At 47.4% G+C, this 15,576-nt stretch overlaps 1 protein-coding gene and 1 long non-coding RNA gene across 6 annotated transcripts in view; one reads left to right on the top strand and one right to left on the bottom strand.

The window, feature by feature from the left end:
* The first annotated feature begins 98 nt into the window (after positions 1–98).
* Positions 99–15,576, top strand: part of RAD51D (RAD51 paralog D) — a 17,550-nt gene continuing 2,072 nt past the window's right edge. The window contains exons 1-9 of one of the 4 annotated variants that reach the window (XM_072779522.1): positions 99–305; positions 593–654; positions 869–987; positions 7,757–7,838; positions 8,113–8,247; positions 8,989–9,084; positions 13,247–13,337; positions 13,462–13,532; positions 13,770–14,211. In XM_072779522.1, coding sequence (XP_072635623.1) covers positions 224–305; positions 593–654; positions 869–987; positions 7,757–7,838; positions 8,113–8,247; positions 8,989–9,084; positions 13,247–13,337; positions 13,462–13,532; positions 13,770–13,826 — 795 coding nt within the window. In that variant the 5' untranslated portion in view covers positions 99–223 and the 3' untranslated portion in view covers positions 13,827–14,211. Of the gene's footprint in view, positions 306–592; positions 655–868; positions 988–7,756; positions 7,839–8,112; positions 8,248–8,988; positions 9,085–13,246; positions 13,338–13,461; positions 13,533–13,769; positions 14,212–15,576 lie in introns of those variants that run through there. The other 3 variants (XM_072779519.1, XM_072779520.1, XM_072779521.1) reach the window with 3 other exon arrangements.
* The window catches only part of LOC140606313 (uncharacterized), an 18,355-nt gene continuing 13,132 nt past the window's right edge, over positions 10,354–15,576 (bottom strand). The window contains exons 2-4 of one of the 2 annotated variants that reach the window (XR_012008656.1): positions 13,381–13,587; positions 10,731–10,846; positions 10,354–10,568 (exon numbers count right to left, since the gene is read on the bottom strand). This is a non-coding gene — a long non-coding RNA (uncharacterized lncRNA). Of the gene's footprint in view, positions 10,569–10,730; positions 13,588–15,576 lie in introns of both variants that reach the window. The other variant, XR_012008655.1, reaches the window with a different exon arrangement.

The raw sequence follows: 15,576 nt of genomic DNA, 5'->3' as shown, positions 1-15,576 counted from the left end.
GGCTCTGGCCCGCGTGGGGCTCCGCCCCCATCGCCCTGTCGCCGCGCGGCCAGCAGGTGACGCTGCAGGCCAGGCCCTGGCGCCTGGAAGGCGGAAGCGCGGCGGGCGCGGCGGGACCCGGGCGAGGACCCCGGAGGCCGCCCCCTCCGTGCCAGCGCCGCGCCCACCCTGCAGAGGGTGGCCCGAGAGCCCCGAGCCCGGCCCCGCCGAGCCCCCGGGCGGCATGGGCGTGCTCAGGGCCGGGCTGTGCCCGGGCCTCACCCAGGACACTGTCCTGCAGCTGAGGAGCCGCGGGGTCAGGACAGGTGACGGCGTGCGCGCCACCCAGCCGGGCCCCTCGGTGCGCGTCCTGCCCCGCCCCGCCCAGGCCGGGAGGCAGGCGGGGTGCGGCCAGCCCAGCGCCCCCCTGCCCAGGGCTGGGTGCCGGCCGCGCCAGGCCCTGGGGCTCTGTGCTTCTGCCTAGGCCTCCCGCCCGCCCGCCCGAGCCCGCGCGCCCCCACCCCGCCCGCTGCGTGAAGAGGCGAAGCCCAGCGTGGGAGGCCCCGAGCCTCCCTTCCTGCGCGTCAACCAACCACGTGTGTTTTGTTTTCAGTGGTGGACCTGGCTTCTGCAGACCTGGAGGCCGTAGCCCAGACATGTGGCTTGTCTTACAAGGTGAGCTGCTGAGCTCCACTCTCCAGCCCTGGCTGTCTCTACGTGCTCAGCCCTGAGCCAACGGAGCGAAGGGTTCCCAGAGGTTGATAAGTAGGGTGGTGGAGCCGGTGAGACCCTGGGATGCCCCCTCCTCCGCCTGCCCCGTACTCTGGGCTGCTTTGGGTTGAACCAGTGTCCCTGGCGGCACCCTGAGTTGCTCCTGCCCCTTCCACAGGCCCTGGTTGCCCTGAGAAGGGTGCTGCTGGCTCAGTTCTCAGCCTTCCCCTCCAATGGCGCTGATCTGTACGAGGAACTAAAGACTTCCACTGCCATCCTGTCCACTGGCATCGGAAGGTTTGTATGTGTACTCGGGGAAGACGGCCAAAGGCTGGAGGACAGGAGTGCCTCCAGGGAGGCCTTTTACATTTGAATCTAGAGAGCAGGGTTTTTCAAGCAGCGATGAAGGCAACATGGACAGATGGTCAGGACCTCTGAGTTCTCTTACCCTAGAACAGGGTTTCTCCACTTCACACTTCTAACACTTGGGAATCTGTAATTATTTGGTGGGGGAGGGAATCTGTCCTGTGCATTATAGGATTTTTGGCAGCATCTCTGGCCTCTGTTCACCTCCGGTCTCCCCATGTTGTGACAATCAAAAATGTCTCCAGATGTTACCAAATGACCCCAAAAGGGGCAAAATTGCTTCTGGTGGAGAACCCCTATTCTATAACACAAGACGTCAGTTATTTCATTATTATTCAGCAGATCAGATGGAACCACTCCTCTGACCTGCTTCCCACTTAAGTTTAGGGCAAGAGAACAGGGCAGGACTGACACTCGCTGAGAGCCTCCTGGGTGCCAGCCGCTGACGTCAAGTTATGAAATCTCTTCAGTGACCCTGTGTGTTGTGATTATTAACCAAACTTGAGTTTAACCCAAGAGAATGAGGGGCAAGGAGTGGTGGGAGGCGCCCTGGGATACTTGATCAGAACCAAGTGTGTTCCCCATACTCTGTAGCAAGAGGGATCAAGAGAGCTTCTGCAGAGAACGAGTAGTTACATCCTGCTGTGTCGTTTGCAGAGGGAAAGAGTTGGAAGACAACAGCCAGTTTCTGGCCAGGGGAGTCTGACCTCTTTCCTGGCTTGTTTGTGCAGAAGTTGATGAGGAACTCTGCCGCCAGCAAGGCCTCTGGATCGGTTTGGCCCTTGCTGTTTTCCTAACACATTCTCTTGGCAAGGTTCATACAGCATGGCCCTTGGTCTTCCAGGTGGGGGTCCGAGTCTGTTATCCGTCAAGCACTGTGTGCCCACTAGGGGCCAGATATGTGCAGAGGACTGATGTACGAGTGTGGCATGGTTCCTGCGCTTAATGAATGTGGGGTCTGGTGGGTAGACAGAAGAGCAGGTAAGCAGGAGAGATGCATAAACATGTGTGGAGGCAACAGAAGGAGGGACTGATTGGCCAGAAGCAGACCTGGCCCTCAGGCTTAGGGAGCTTGTGAAACCAACATAGGCAGAGGAAAGGTTTAGGGAGCAGTCAAGTGGTAAATGGACTGGACTGCTGCTGCAGTGGGTCTTTGCAAGGGAGATCAGAGTGGTTCCACGAAGCTCTGTGGAGGAGGCAGGACTTAGGCATTGAAGAACAGATGGGCCTTCTCTGAGTGCCCACCGAGGACCCGGCACCGTGCTTATACTTCATAGCTCATGATTTCATTTGTTCTCCACAACTGCCAATGAGCACAACAATTAAACTCAACTATTGGGGTGGGGGTGGGGGGTGATACCTGAGTGGCTCAGTCAGTGGTTGAGCGTCTGCCTTCTGCTCAGGTATGATCTCCAGGTCCTGGGATTGAGCCCCACATCAGGCTACCTGTTCAGTAGGGCATCTGCTTCTCCCTCTGCCTCTGCCTCCCTTCACTTGCTCATGCTCTCTCTCAAATAAATAAATAAATAAATAAATAAAATCTTAAAAAAACAACAAAACTCAACCATTGGAAAGATGAGGAAACGGGCTCAGGTTAAGTGGCTTGCTTCAGTTCAGTCAGCTGGTGGCCAACCAGGTACTTGAGGTCATATCCATCACACTCCTGACTCTGACTCACCTGCCCTGTTCCCCCCCATCCCCACCCTGGGGAGGCTTTAATGCAAAAGAGAGCTGTCGACATGGGGCAGAGGTGTGCAGGGTGGACCGGACTAGAGAGACTTGCAGAGACAGGCTGAGAGAGAGCTGGCAATGGTGGGGTGTGTGAGTCCAGTCCAGGGCAGGTGACAGCAGAAAATGTGTTGAAAAGAGGTGCAAGAAAAAAAGAGAAAACAGGTGCAGACAGGCCTTGCCACCTGGCAGGATATAGGTGTGAAGAATCAGATGAGACACTAGGTTTCTAGCCCTGCTCACAGTGTTCTGTGGACACTTAGTGGATGTAACTTTTAAAAGAGAGATGGGGAGTTATGTAGTCAAACATTTGGGAAATGCTTCATTAACCCAAATTAAACTAGTTTTTTGGTTGTAGGCCATCTCAGAGTCTGATGTGCACCATGAATCTTTACAAGGACAATAGAGCATGAAGTGTACCTTGCAAGAAGCTATATCGACTGTGGGAGATAGGTGGTTCCCTGAAGGCCAGAGCTATGTCTTGTTCATCTCTGTATCTCCCTCATTTTATTTTATTTTTTTAAAGATTTAATTTATTTGAAACATAGAGAGTGAGAGAGCACAAGCAAGGGGGGCAGGCAGAAGGAGAAGCAGACTCCCCACTGAGCACAGAGCCCAGTGAGGGGCTTAATCCCAGGACCCCAAGATCAAGACCTCAGTCAAAGGCAGATACTTAACTGAGCCACCATGTGCCCCTGTATCTCCCTCATTTTAGGGTAAGACCTTCAGGAAATATGACATTTTTAGGCCATGTTGGAATGAATGGCCAGAAAAAAAAAAAAAAGAAAGAAAAAGAAAAGACTAAAAGCCAATTCCAAGGGAAAGGTGAGGATAAATCCCAGAAACCAATTGTATTCAAAACAGGTGGTGAGACCCCAGTGTGGTTTTGTTGCAAGAGACAGGCGGGGGTCTCTCTCTCCTTGATGACAGTGATGTGCCGAGTTAGAGGTGGTTGGTAGGAGGGTCCTCTGGGTGGTAGGAGACATGAAACAGGAACACAGGTGAGAAGTCGGCTGGTGTGATTGTGTGTGTGTGTGTGTGTGTGTGTGTTGGGAATTCCTTAAGCAGCGTGGTCCTCACAGCCAAGAATGAGGTTGATTCTTGTCTGGATAGTCAATGCCAGTTGGTTAGACCAGAATCATTAGAATCATCAGCTGAGCCCTGAGTCAAGCTCCCTGCTCAGCGGGGAGTCTGCTTCTCCCTTTCCCTCTGCCTCACCCTTGTGTGCACTCGTGCTCTCGCTCTCTCTCTCTCTCAAATAAATAAATCTTTTAAAAAAATAAAATAAAATCTTAAAAAAACAATCCAATCACTGGGGGAATCCTTAAACACCCCAAAGGTCATGCCTCCTGCAGACCAATTAAATCATTCTCTGGGGATGGGACACAGGCACCAGTAGTGTTTGAAGTTTGCAGATGGCTCCATTGTGAAGACATGTTTGGGAACCGCTAATACAGGCCTCTTTCAAAAATCCTCTGGTATATATATATAAAAAAAATCCTCTAGTGATTTATTTATTTATTATTATTTTAAAAAATATTTATTTATTTATTTATTCATGACAGACACAGACTGAGAGAGAGTGGCAGAAAAATAGGCAGAGGGAGGCAGAGGCTCCTCACAGGGAGCCCGATGTGGGACTCGATCCCGGGTCAGGACCTGAGCCAAAGGCAGGTGCCCAACCCCTGAGTCACCCAGGTGTCCCCCTCTGGTGATTTTAATATGCAGGCAGGACTGAGAATCATTAGTATAGCCTCATGGTTTTCAAACGTGAGCATGCATCCAGATCACCTTGAAGCCTTATTGAAACTCGGATACATTCTCCAGAGTTTCTGATGCAATGGGTGCAGGGGAAGGGGGGTTAAAGTTTGCATTTCACACCAGTTCCCAGTGATGCTTTTGGTCTGGGGACCACACCAGGAGAACCACTGCTATCATGGAGCTAGGACTGTCTGATCTCAATGGGAGAAGCCACAGGGCTGGAGTGGTGACCAGAGTGTTTTGACTGGCAGGGACCTGTGCTTATAATCATGGAGTCCTTGGAACTGAAATTGATGGGGTTTTTTCTAAGGTGCTCCTTGGCATACACAGAAGTATCATGGAAGGTCTTTGAGAATAATTTTAGGATCCCATGAGGGTGCTTGCAGGCCTGGAAAAGGGATGTGTGAGGTCAGAACACTGAGCCATTGGTATGGGCTGTGGTTTAGGAGAAGCTTCAGCCCACAGGTTGGGCAGAAAGTGGAGTGTGGTTAGTGACTTGTTTCATGGTAGTTCAAGGACAGAATGTGGACTAGGAATTGGCTACGTCTTGAATTTATCCAAAGGCTTCCACAGCCAGAGCATCAATGATACAGGAATTAAGTGGTACTGTTCTATCACTTAATTCTCTGGGAACATTCATTGTATGTCTCCTGTGTTTCCAGCACTGTGCCAATGTCCTTGCCCCAGGTGCTCTGGGCCAAATGGAGAAGAGAGACAAAAACAAGCACATAGAAAATAATCACCAACTCCCAGGACTAAGTGAATTCAGTAAGGCCGCAGGATACAAGATCAGCACATAAAAATCAATTGCATTTCTATATACTCAAAACGAACATGTGGAATAGGAAATTAAAATGTAATACCATTTACAGTTGCTCCAAAGAAAATGAAATACTTAGGTCTAAATCTAACAGCAGGTATAGGAGCTGTATGCTGAAAACTAAAACTTACTGAGGAAAGAAATCAAAGATGACCCAAATAAATGGAAAGACACACTGAATTCAGGGATTGGGAGACTCAGCATAGTAAAGATGTCAGTTCTCCGCAAATTGCCCTATAATCTTAATGCAGTTCCTACCAGTCTCAGCTGACTTTTTTTTTTTTTTTGTAAAAATAAGGCTTATTCTAACACTTAAATGGAAAAGCCAATGACCTTGAATCACTAAAATATTTTTTAAAAAGGATAAAGTTGAGAGATCCCTGGGTGGCTCAGCAGTTTAATGCCTCCCTTAGGCAGGGCGCAATCCTGGAATCCCGGAATTGAGTCCCACATCAGGCTCCCTACATGGAGCTTGCTTCTCCCTCTGCGTGTGTCTCTGCCTCTCTCTCTCTCTCTCTCTCTCTCCATGTGTGTGTCTCTCATGAATAAATAAATAAAATCTTAAAAAAAAAAAAGGATAAAGTTAGAGGAATCAGTCTGCCAAACACGAAGGCTTACTTATAAAGCAGTAATCAAGACAGGTGTGATATTGGCTAAGCAAGAGAGATACAGGTCAGTGGAGTCACATAGAGAACCTAACAATAGGGATCCCTGGGTGGCGCAGCGGTTTGGTGCCTGCCTTTGGCCCAGGGCACGATCCTGGAGACCCGGGATCGAGTCCCACGTCGGGCTCCCGGTGCATGGAGCCTGCTTCTCCCTCTGCCTGTGTCTCTGCCTCTCTCTCTCTCTCTCTCTCTCTGTGACTATCATAAATAAATTAAAAAAAAAATTAAAAAAAAAAGAGAACCTAACAATAGATCCACAAATATGTCAAATTGAAATTTTTTAAGTAATCCCTCTACGTAACGTGGGGCTCAAGCTCACAACCCTGAGATCGAGTTACATGCTCCTCCATCTGAGCCAGGCAAGTACCCTAAAACTGTCAAGCTTTTAGAACAAAACAGAGGGGAAAATCTGAGAACTAGAGCTAGGCAGAGAGTTCTTAGACTTGACACCAAAAGCATGATCAATTGGGGTGCTTGGGTGGCTCAGCAGCTAAGCATATGCTTTCAGCTCAGGGTGTGATCCTGGATCATGGGTCTGGTGATCGAGCCCCACATTGGGCTCCAGTAGGGATCCTGTGGTCCTGGAATCAAGTTCCGTATCAGGCTTCCCACAGGGAACCTGCTTCTCCATCTGCCTGTGTCTCTGCCTCTCTCTCTGTGTGTCTCTCATGAATAAATAAATACAATCTTTTAAACAAAACAAAACAAAATCATGATCAATTAAAAAATAATTGTTAATAAAACTATAAGATTAAAAATGAATCCAGATTTAAAATTTTTGCTCTGAAAAGAGGACAAAAAGACAAGCACAGAGTGGTTTCCCCACAGAGTGGGGAAAATATTTGCAAACCACATATTCAACAAAGGACTTGCATCTAAAATATATAAAGAATTCTTTTTTTTATAAGGATTCTTTTTTTTTTTTTACTTTTTTTTTAAGATTTTATTTATTTATTCATGTGCGACACAGAGAGAGAGAGAGAGCAAGGCAGAGACACAGGCAGAGGGAGAAGCAGGCTCCACGCAGGGAGCCTGGTGCGGAACTCGATCCTGGGTCTCCAGAATCACACCCTGAGCTGAAGGCAGCGCTAAACCGCTGAGCCACCCTGGCTGCCCAGTTTAGTAGCTTCTTATAGTTTAGTAATTTCTTATAAAATTAACATGTGCTTGCCATACAACCCAACAGTTGTGTTTTTTGTTTTTGTTTAGAGAAGGGGGAGAGGGGCAGAGGAAGGGAGAATCTTAAGGAGGCTCTATACCCAGCACAGAGCCCTATGCCAGGCTTGATCTCACAAGCCTGAGATCATGAGCTGAGCCAAAATCAAGAGTCAGATGCTTAACTGATTGAGCCACCCACGGACCCCTTTAAATTTTCTTTTTAAGACAAGGCATTGGGGGTCTCTCTGTGTGTGTGTGTCTCATGAATAAATAAATAAAATAAATAAAGTTGAAAAAGTGATGAATTATGGGAAATGCTATCAAGGAAACCTGTAGGGGATTAAGATAGGCAATAGAAAGAGGACCCTTTGATGGGTTGGCAGAGACCTCTGTGGAAAGTGATCTTTAGGCCAAGAGTGAATGGATGGACCTTGGAGCCATGCCCTCTTTCCCTAGATATGTTCAGAACTAGTGCTGGGAAGGAATGTCTTACTTTTCTTGGTTCCTACTCCCCTCTGTCCCCACCAGTCCACTGGGTTGATTCTCTTTCTTCCTCTTCTTTCATCAGCCTGGACAAACTGCTTGATGCTGGTCTCTACACTGGAGAAGTGACTGAAATTGTAGGAGGCCCAGGTAGTGGCAAGACCCAGGTACATTTGCGGCCAGCAGCAGGTGGCCATGGGGTAGGGAAGGGGAGGGGAGAAGAGGGAGGAGGTGGTGGGTAGCACCAGATCTGTGTGTGTGTGTGTGGTGGGGGGCGGCTTCTTCTAATGTACTTGTGATTCAGAGAGAAGATAAGTGGTGAGGAGTTGGGCATGAACTTCGCCCATTCGAGTTGCTGGGTCCTGGACAGGATTTGGTGGGGAGCTCCCATTCTGGGCCCTCTTTGGGGGCTCACTATCTCCCAATGCCTTGTCCCTTCAGGTATGTCTTTGTGTGGCTGCAAATGTGGCCTATGGCCTGCAGCAGAATGTTGTATACATTGATTCCAATGGAGGATTGACAGCCTCCCGCATCCTCCAGCTACTTCAGGCCAGAACCCCAGATGAGGAGGTGCAGGTAAGGGGCAGGAGGGTTGAGTTCCCTTGAGGTTCTGATGTAGAAAGATGCCATTATTCCTTAGAGTGCAAGAATTTTAGCTGTTTGGATAGTCACTTCTGAGTTTGAAACCTATTGTTCTTAGTACTTCCTGAATTCTTTAAGTGTCCCCTGTTATAACATTAGCCCAGCTTGGATGCTACACACACTGATCTTCCAAGGTGACCTAGCTCCATGCACACCCTAATTCATAGCTGGCAAACACCCAGCATCTGTGTTTCCTTCCCATTTTTCTTGCCCATAGCAGACATTCCTAATCAGACAGAGCTCTGACTTGGCTTTGCAGCTCAGCCCCCAGACAGCCTCCACTGTAACAACTGGCCCAGTAGACAGACCCATTTACCATCTTGTACTGGAGTCCTTACATCTAGGTGTCTCATTTTGCTCAGCTTTAAAATCCCTCTTTGGGGGCACTTGGGTGGCTCAGTTGGCTAAGCATTTGCCTTGGGCTCAGATCATGATCTCAGGGTCCTGGGGTCAAGCGCTGAGTTGGGCTCCCTGCTCAGCAGAAAGTCTTTCTCCCTTTTCCTCTGCCCCTCTCCCAGCTCGTTCTCTTTCTCAATCTCTTTCTTTCTGTCTCTCGCTTACTCTCTGTCAAATAAATAAATAAAATCTTCAAAAAAAATAAAATCCCTCTTTATCTTACTTGAGCCCCTGCTCCCTCTTACCCAAAGCCCCTCCTTCTCTTTCCTACCTCTTTAGGCAGGAGCTCTCCAGAGGATCCAGGTAGTTCGTGCATTTGACATCTTCCAGATGTTAGACGTGCTACAGGACTGCCGAGGCACTCTGTCCCAGCAGGTGAGCCTGCTGTCCTGCCCCTCCCTGCTTCACCCAGCTTGCTGGGGCTATCTGTATGTGGGCAGGTGTCCTAGGGCTGACTGTTTGGAAATGCAGATGTGCAATCTGGTGACTCCAGCTGTGCTTGCCACCTCCAGGATGGGATTCCTGAATGCTTAATCATTCCTGAGTGCCTCTTGTTTACTTGCCCATCTTCCCCACTAAACACTAAGGCGCTTGAGTGCAAGGATCACGTCATTCATTTCTGCATTCATCCCCCCACTGGATCAGTGAGGATTACTTTCAGCTGCAAGTAATAGTCTGTCTGACAGGTACTTGAACCTTGAGGACATTTAATTATCTCACGTGAGTCTGGAGGTTGGCAGGTCCATGGTGTCAGGGCTCTAGGTTGATGTGTCTGATTCTCTGGCTCTTCCCCCTCATAATTGCAAAGTGGCTGCTATAGCTCTAAGCACTGTGTCTTCATACATCAACACCCATATTTGGGGCAGTACTAGATGGCCCCTCTTCTGTACTTAACCTTTTTATCGGGATAGAAAAATCTTTCTGCAAAACCTACTAGTAGACTTCACCTTACATCTAGTTGGCCAAAACAGAGTTTTAGGTGTATCTTAGCCTAGGGTTTAGGCCCATCTTCTATGATGCCAGATTTCTTTCTTTCTTTCTTTTTTTTTTTAAGATTTTATTTATTTACTCATGAGAGACAGAGACAGAGAGAGGCAGAGACACAGGCAGAGGGAGAAGCAGGCTCCATTCAGGGAGCCTGATGTGGGACTCAATCCTGGGTCTCCAGGATCAGGCCCTGGGCTGAAGGCGGCACTAAACTGCTGAGCCACTTGGGCTGCCAATATGATGCCAGATTTCTGCCCAGTACCGGAACACATCCAGAATCCCGTTAACAAGGAAGAGGGGGGTTAGAATGGCATTTGGGTTGGTACACCACTACACCACTACACATTTGGGTGCTTAGATAGGATTTGGTGCACTGATTTACAGGTCATTAGATTTGGAAAGGCATCTTAGAATAGTTCAATTCATGTTAAACTTTCTCTGACCCCTATGGGCATATCCAAAATTGTATATAAAATAAATGATTTTTATAAACTTTAGAACATGTAATAGTTGAACAGATACTTACCATAGGAGGGATCCCTGGGTGGCGCAGCGGTTTGGCGCCTGCCTTTGGCCCAGGGCGCGATCCTGGAGACCCAGGATCGAATCCCACGTCGGGCTCCCGGTGCATGGAGCCTGCTTCTCCCTCTGCCTGTGTCTCTGCCTCTCTCTCTCTCTCTCTCTCTCTGTGTGTGACTATCATAAATAAATAAAAATTAAAAAAAAAAAAAAAGATACTTACCATAGGAGCCGTAGCTGGTTATGACCCATGTGTTTTGAGACCTGAAGTAGTCTTGATCTAATCCAGTCCTCTCATTTCTAGAGATGAGGAGAGTGAGGGCCAGAGATGTTCAGTAATTTGCTTGAAGTCACTACATAATTAAGATAAGAACTAAGCTTATAATGCAAATCTCTCAACTCCCAGATTAAATGACTATATTTTTTTTATTGGAAGATCATTATGATAGTATATAGTCTATTATTGCATAACAAGTTACCACAAATGCAATGATTTAAAATAACATATTTGCTACCTCACAGTTTCTGTGGATCAGGAATCTGGGCATGGCTTAGCTGGGGCCTCTGCTTAGGATCTCAGTAGTCTGTAATCAAGATGGCAGCTGGACTGTGTTCTTATCTGGAGGCTCAACTGGAGAAGAATCCAAGTATAAGTTCACTCAGATGGTCATCAGGATTCATTTCCTAATGGGCTCAGTGTCTTGCAGGCAGGTGTATCCATGCTGTCCACTGTCCTCTGCCATGTGGCCCTTTCCATTGGCAGTTCATAGCATGACCACTTGCTTCATCAAGACAGCACAAGAGTGAGAGAAAAGGGCGCCTGGGTGGCCCAGTCAGTTAAGCGTTGGACTTGGGCTCAGGTCATGATCTCAGCATCCTGGGATAGAACCTGGAGCTGGGCTCCCTGCTCAGGAGGGAGTCTGCTTCTCCCTCTCCCTCTGCCCCTCCCCTGCTCATGCGCTTGCTCTCTCTCCCTCTCATATATATATAATTTTTTTTAAGATTTTATTTATTTATTCGTGAGAGACACACAGAGACAGAGATACAGGCAGAGGGAGTAGCAGGCTCCATGCAAGGGAGCCCGATGTGGGATTCAATCCAGGGACTCCAGGTTCACACCCTGAGCCAAAGGCAGACGTTCAACCGCTGAGCCATCCAGGAATCCCTCTTTCTTACTTGTTTGTTTGTTTGTTTAATTTTTTTGTTAAAGATTTTATTTATTTATGAGAGACACAGAAAGAGAGGCAGAGACACAGGCAGAGGGAAGAGAAGCAGGCTCCATGCAAGGAGCCCAATGTGGAACTCGATCCTGGGAATCTGGGAGCCACCCTGAGCCAAAGGCAGACACTCAACTACTGAGCCACCCAGGCGTCCCTCTCTTATTTATTTATAAATTAAATTAAAAAAAAAAGTATGAAAGCAAAATGCACCATGCAGTTTCATATAATATAGTGTAATCTTGGGAGTGATGTCCCATTGCCTTTGCCTTATATAGCCTAGTCAAGAGAATGACATTCCAGCACATTTGACACCATATTAGTCAGAAGCAAGCCACAGGACTCACTCTCCTATGGGGGAGGGGATTATACAAGGGCTCAAATACCTGGAGGGTGGAGATCAAGGGGCCGCTTTAGGGTCTATCTGCCTATCAGATGACCTGATATCCACAGTTACCAGCAGTGCAAAGGCTGGCTGCCTGTCTGCATTTTAGCCAGAGATTTTAACCTGCTCTCCCAGAGTGAGGAAGAGCTAAGCTGATTTCAGTTTTAGCTTCTCTCTTTTCTGCCATCCTCTCTCTTAGACAAGCTGATGCCCGAGAGTCAATAACTGGAAGATGGAAGAAGACATGCAAAAGATAGACCAGATAATGCTGAATATTCAAGATTTGGTTAGCGTGAAGTGAGAAAGTTGTAAAAACAGAATCAGCAAATGAGTTGGACATAAGGAGTAAGGGAGATTAGGTCCAAGAAACTAGGGCGACGCTAATGCGTGTGTGGAGACAAAAGATTATGGTTTTAACAGATGGCTGTCTATATAGTCTGTATTTGGAACTGCTTTAGATGTGGAAGATGAGGCCCTAGAGGCATGATCTAGAAGGAGACTGAAGTAAAGAGAAGGCTAACACCTTCAGCACAGGAAGTAAGCAGAAGAGGGAGAAGAGGAGCCTGGCAAAACAATGGGGAGCTGGCCATAAGGAGATGATGGCTAAGAAAATTCAGGACTGGGGGTGCCTGGTTGGCTCAGTCAGTTAAGCATCCCACTCTTGATCTCAGGGCAGGTCTTGATATCAGGGTTGTGAGGTCAAGCCCCGTGTTAAAAAAAAATCTCGGAGCTCCTGGGTGAGTCAGTCAGTGGAACATCCCACTCTTGTTTTCAGCTCAGGTTGTAATCTCAGGGTCCTGGGATCAAGCCCTGCTTTGGGCTCTATGCTCAGCATGGAGTCTGCTTATCCTTCTCCCTCTGCTCCTTCTCCTGCACATTCTCTCTCTCTCTGAAATAAATAAAATCTTTTTAAAAATCTTTAAAAAAAAATTCAGGACTGGAGGTCTGGCTGGCTCAGTAGGTAGAGCATGCAACTTAATCTGGAGGTTGTGAGTTCAAGTCCCAGGTTGGGTGTAGAGATTACTTAAAAATAAATAAAGAAAACTTCAAAAAAGAAAGAGAAGGAAGGAAGGAAGGAAAGAAAAAGAAAGAAAGAAAATTCATGACTGGGGCCACAGAACTTGTAACAGGGATTTCTCAAATTTTATTATTTTTGGCTATCTGTGATGCCCTGTGATTTAAAATCCCTCTATCAAAATAATAATAATAATAATACCACCCCTCTATCCACCCAAGGCTTCAGTAAAATATGTTATACCTAGAAACGGAGATGGGGGGAAAAGCCTTAACTGAAATTCCGTGATGCTTGCACAACTATATTTGAGGCTGAGGAACTTATTTCTTACCCATTTCTGATAGAGGAGCAAGCTTGTCCTGTAACGGACGACCCCTAGAGGCCATCTGGTTCATGGCATCTGCTTCTCCCCAGGTGAGCAGTGCCTCAGGGACTGTGAAGGTGGTGATTGTGGACTCAGTCACTGCGGTGGTCTCCCCACTTCTGGGAGGTCAGCAGAGGGAAGGTAAGAGGTGTGGCAAAGTCCAGGATCTGGGACATGATCTTACCTCCCAGCTCTAGAACCCAGTCCCTGGTCAGCCTGGTCATAGGTGCCCTGCTGCCCTGGCCCTCTGCTTCTCCTCCTCCAGGGTTGGCGCTGATGATGCAGCTGGCTAGAGAGCTGAAGACGCTGGCCCGGGACCTTGGCATGGCGGTGGTGGTGAGGAAGTGGGCTAGGCCAGCTTGCTGGTCTTCTCTCTGCTCCCTGGGCTGTGCTGAGATGGGGGGACATGGATTCGATTTCTAGTTCCAGCTGTTTGCTTCCCTTAAATGGCAACGTCTGAACCCCCAAAGTGGCCCTTCTTCCCTGGGCCATCTAGAGCACTGGACTGTGTTGGGGTCAGACATAAAGAGCCAAGGGGTAAAGGACAGCCTCGGTTTTCTTTTTTACTTTAAGACAGATCTATCTAGGTATAATTCACACAGAGTAACTCCTCGTTCGAAGTTTGGCTAACAGATGCTAATGTATCCGGTCTCGTTACCCCGGCATAATCAAGATCTAGAATATTTCGGTCACCGCAGAGAGGTCCCTGAGCCCCAGACAACCACTGATCAAGTGTCTGTCCGTATAGTTTTGCCTCTTCCGGTGCTTCACAGAAAGGGATGTTTTTGCTTTCAACATCACTTTTTCTGCTTACAGAGTACTTTTTTAAAAGTCTGCCTGTTTCTCATAGAGTAAAAAATAGTTAAATATAAGAGACAAATGTGTAGTAAATCTCCACATCCACAGAAAACATATTAATATTTTTTATATATCTCCATAGGATCTTTTTAAAATTTTTTTATTTTTTTAATATTTATTTATTTATGATGGACATAGAGAGAGAGAGAGAGAGAGAGAGTGGCAGAGACGCAGGAGGAGGCAGAAGCAGGCTCCATGCCGGGAGCCTGATATGGGACTCGATCCCGGGACTCCAGGATCCCGCCCTGGGCCAAAGGCAGACGCTAAACCGCTGAGCCACCCAAGGATCCCCATCTTTTTATTTTTATTTTTTTTAAGATTTTATTTATCCATTCATGAGAGAGAGGCAGAGACACAGGCAGAGGGAGAAGCAGGCTCCCTGCAGGGAGCCCCATGCAGGACTGGATCCCAGGTCTCCAGGGTCACGCCTCTGGCAGAAGGTGGCGCTAAACCACTGAGCCACCTGGGCTGCCCTCTCTCATAGGATCTTTACTCTCTGCATATATATATACATATACTTTTAACCAGCTTTCCAATTAAACTGTAACCTTATTTAAAAAAATAACTCATTTCATTCCACTTCCCATGTCTTTAAATAGATGCTTTAAGAATGCCATTTTTAGCAGTTACATATTTTATGTAATACCTGTGTTAGGGATCCCTGGGTGGCGCAGCGGTTTATCGCCTGCCTTTCTTTGGCCCAGGGCGCAATCCTGGAGACCCGGGATCGAATCCCACATCGGGCTCCCGGTGCATGGAGCCTGCTTCTCCCTCTCCCTGTGTCTCTGCCTCTCTCTCTCTCTCTGTGTGGCTATCATAAATAAATAAAAATTAAAAAAAAAAAATCTTTAATACCTGTGTTACTGGGGGTCAGCAAACTTGTCTGCAAAGGGCCAGACAGTAAATAGTCGAGGCTCTATGGCGATAACATTGACGTCACAGCTCCTCAGCTCCACCTGGATTGCGTGAGAGCAACCACAGACAGTCCTGAACAGAGGGCGTGGCTATGTTCCAGCCAAACTTGATTTTCAGAAACAATTTTGGGGCCATATTTGGCCTGTGGGGAGTAGTTTGCTAATACCCTGGTATCCCATAATGATCTATTTCCTCATTTGGTGCTTGGTAGGTCATACTGGTTTTCCTCTATTTTAAGTAAAACTCTGGGGTGCCTGGGTTTTATACATTGGACTCAATCTCAGGTCATGATCTGGGAGTCCTGAGATTGAGCCCCATGTCGGGCTCTGTGCTCAGCAGGGAGTTTGGTCGAGATTCTCCTCTCCCTCTGTCCTTCCCCACTGCTCACATGCTCACATTCTCTCTCTCTCTCTAATAAATAAATCTTTAAGGAAAACTCTAATGAACACCTTTATACCCTAACTTCATTGCACATTTCATATTATTCCTTTATATTATTCCCTCAAGATTTCAGTAATCTAAAAGTATAATAACTGAGTTAGGGATACACACATTTTTATTTCTTATTTTATTTTTTAAAAAGGTTTTATTTATTTGAGAGAGAAAG

This window comes from Canis lupus, chromosome 16 (genome assembly GCF_048164855.1).
Source record: "Canis lupus baileyi chromosome 16, mCanLup2.hap1, whole genome shotgun sequence".
In the NCBI taxonomy this organism is placed as follows: domain Eukaryota; kingdom Metazoa; phylum Chordata; class Mammalia; order Carnivora; family Canidae; genus Canis; species Canis lupus.
This window is presented reverse-complemented; position numbering and strand designations above follow the sequence as displayed.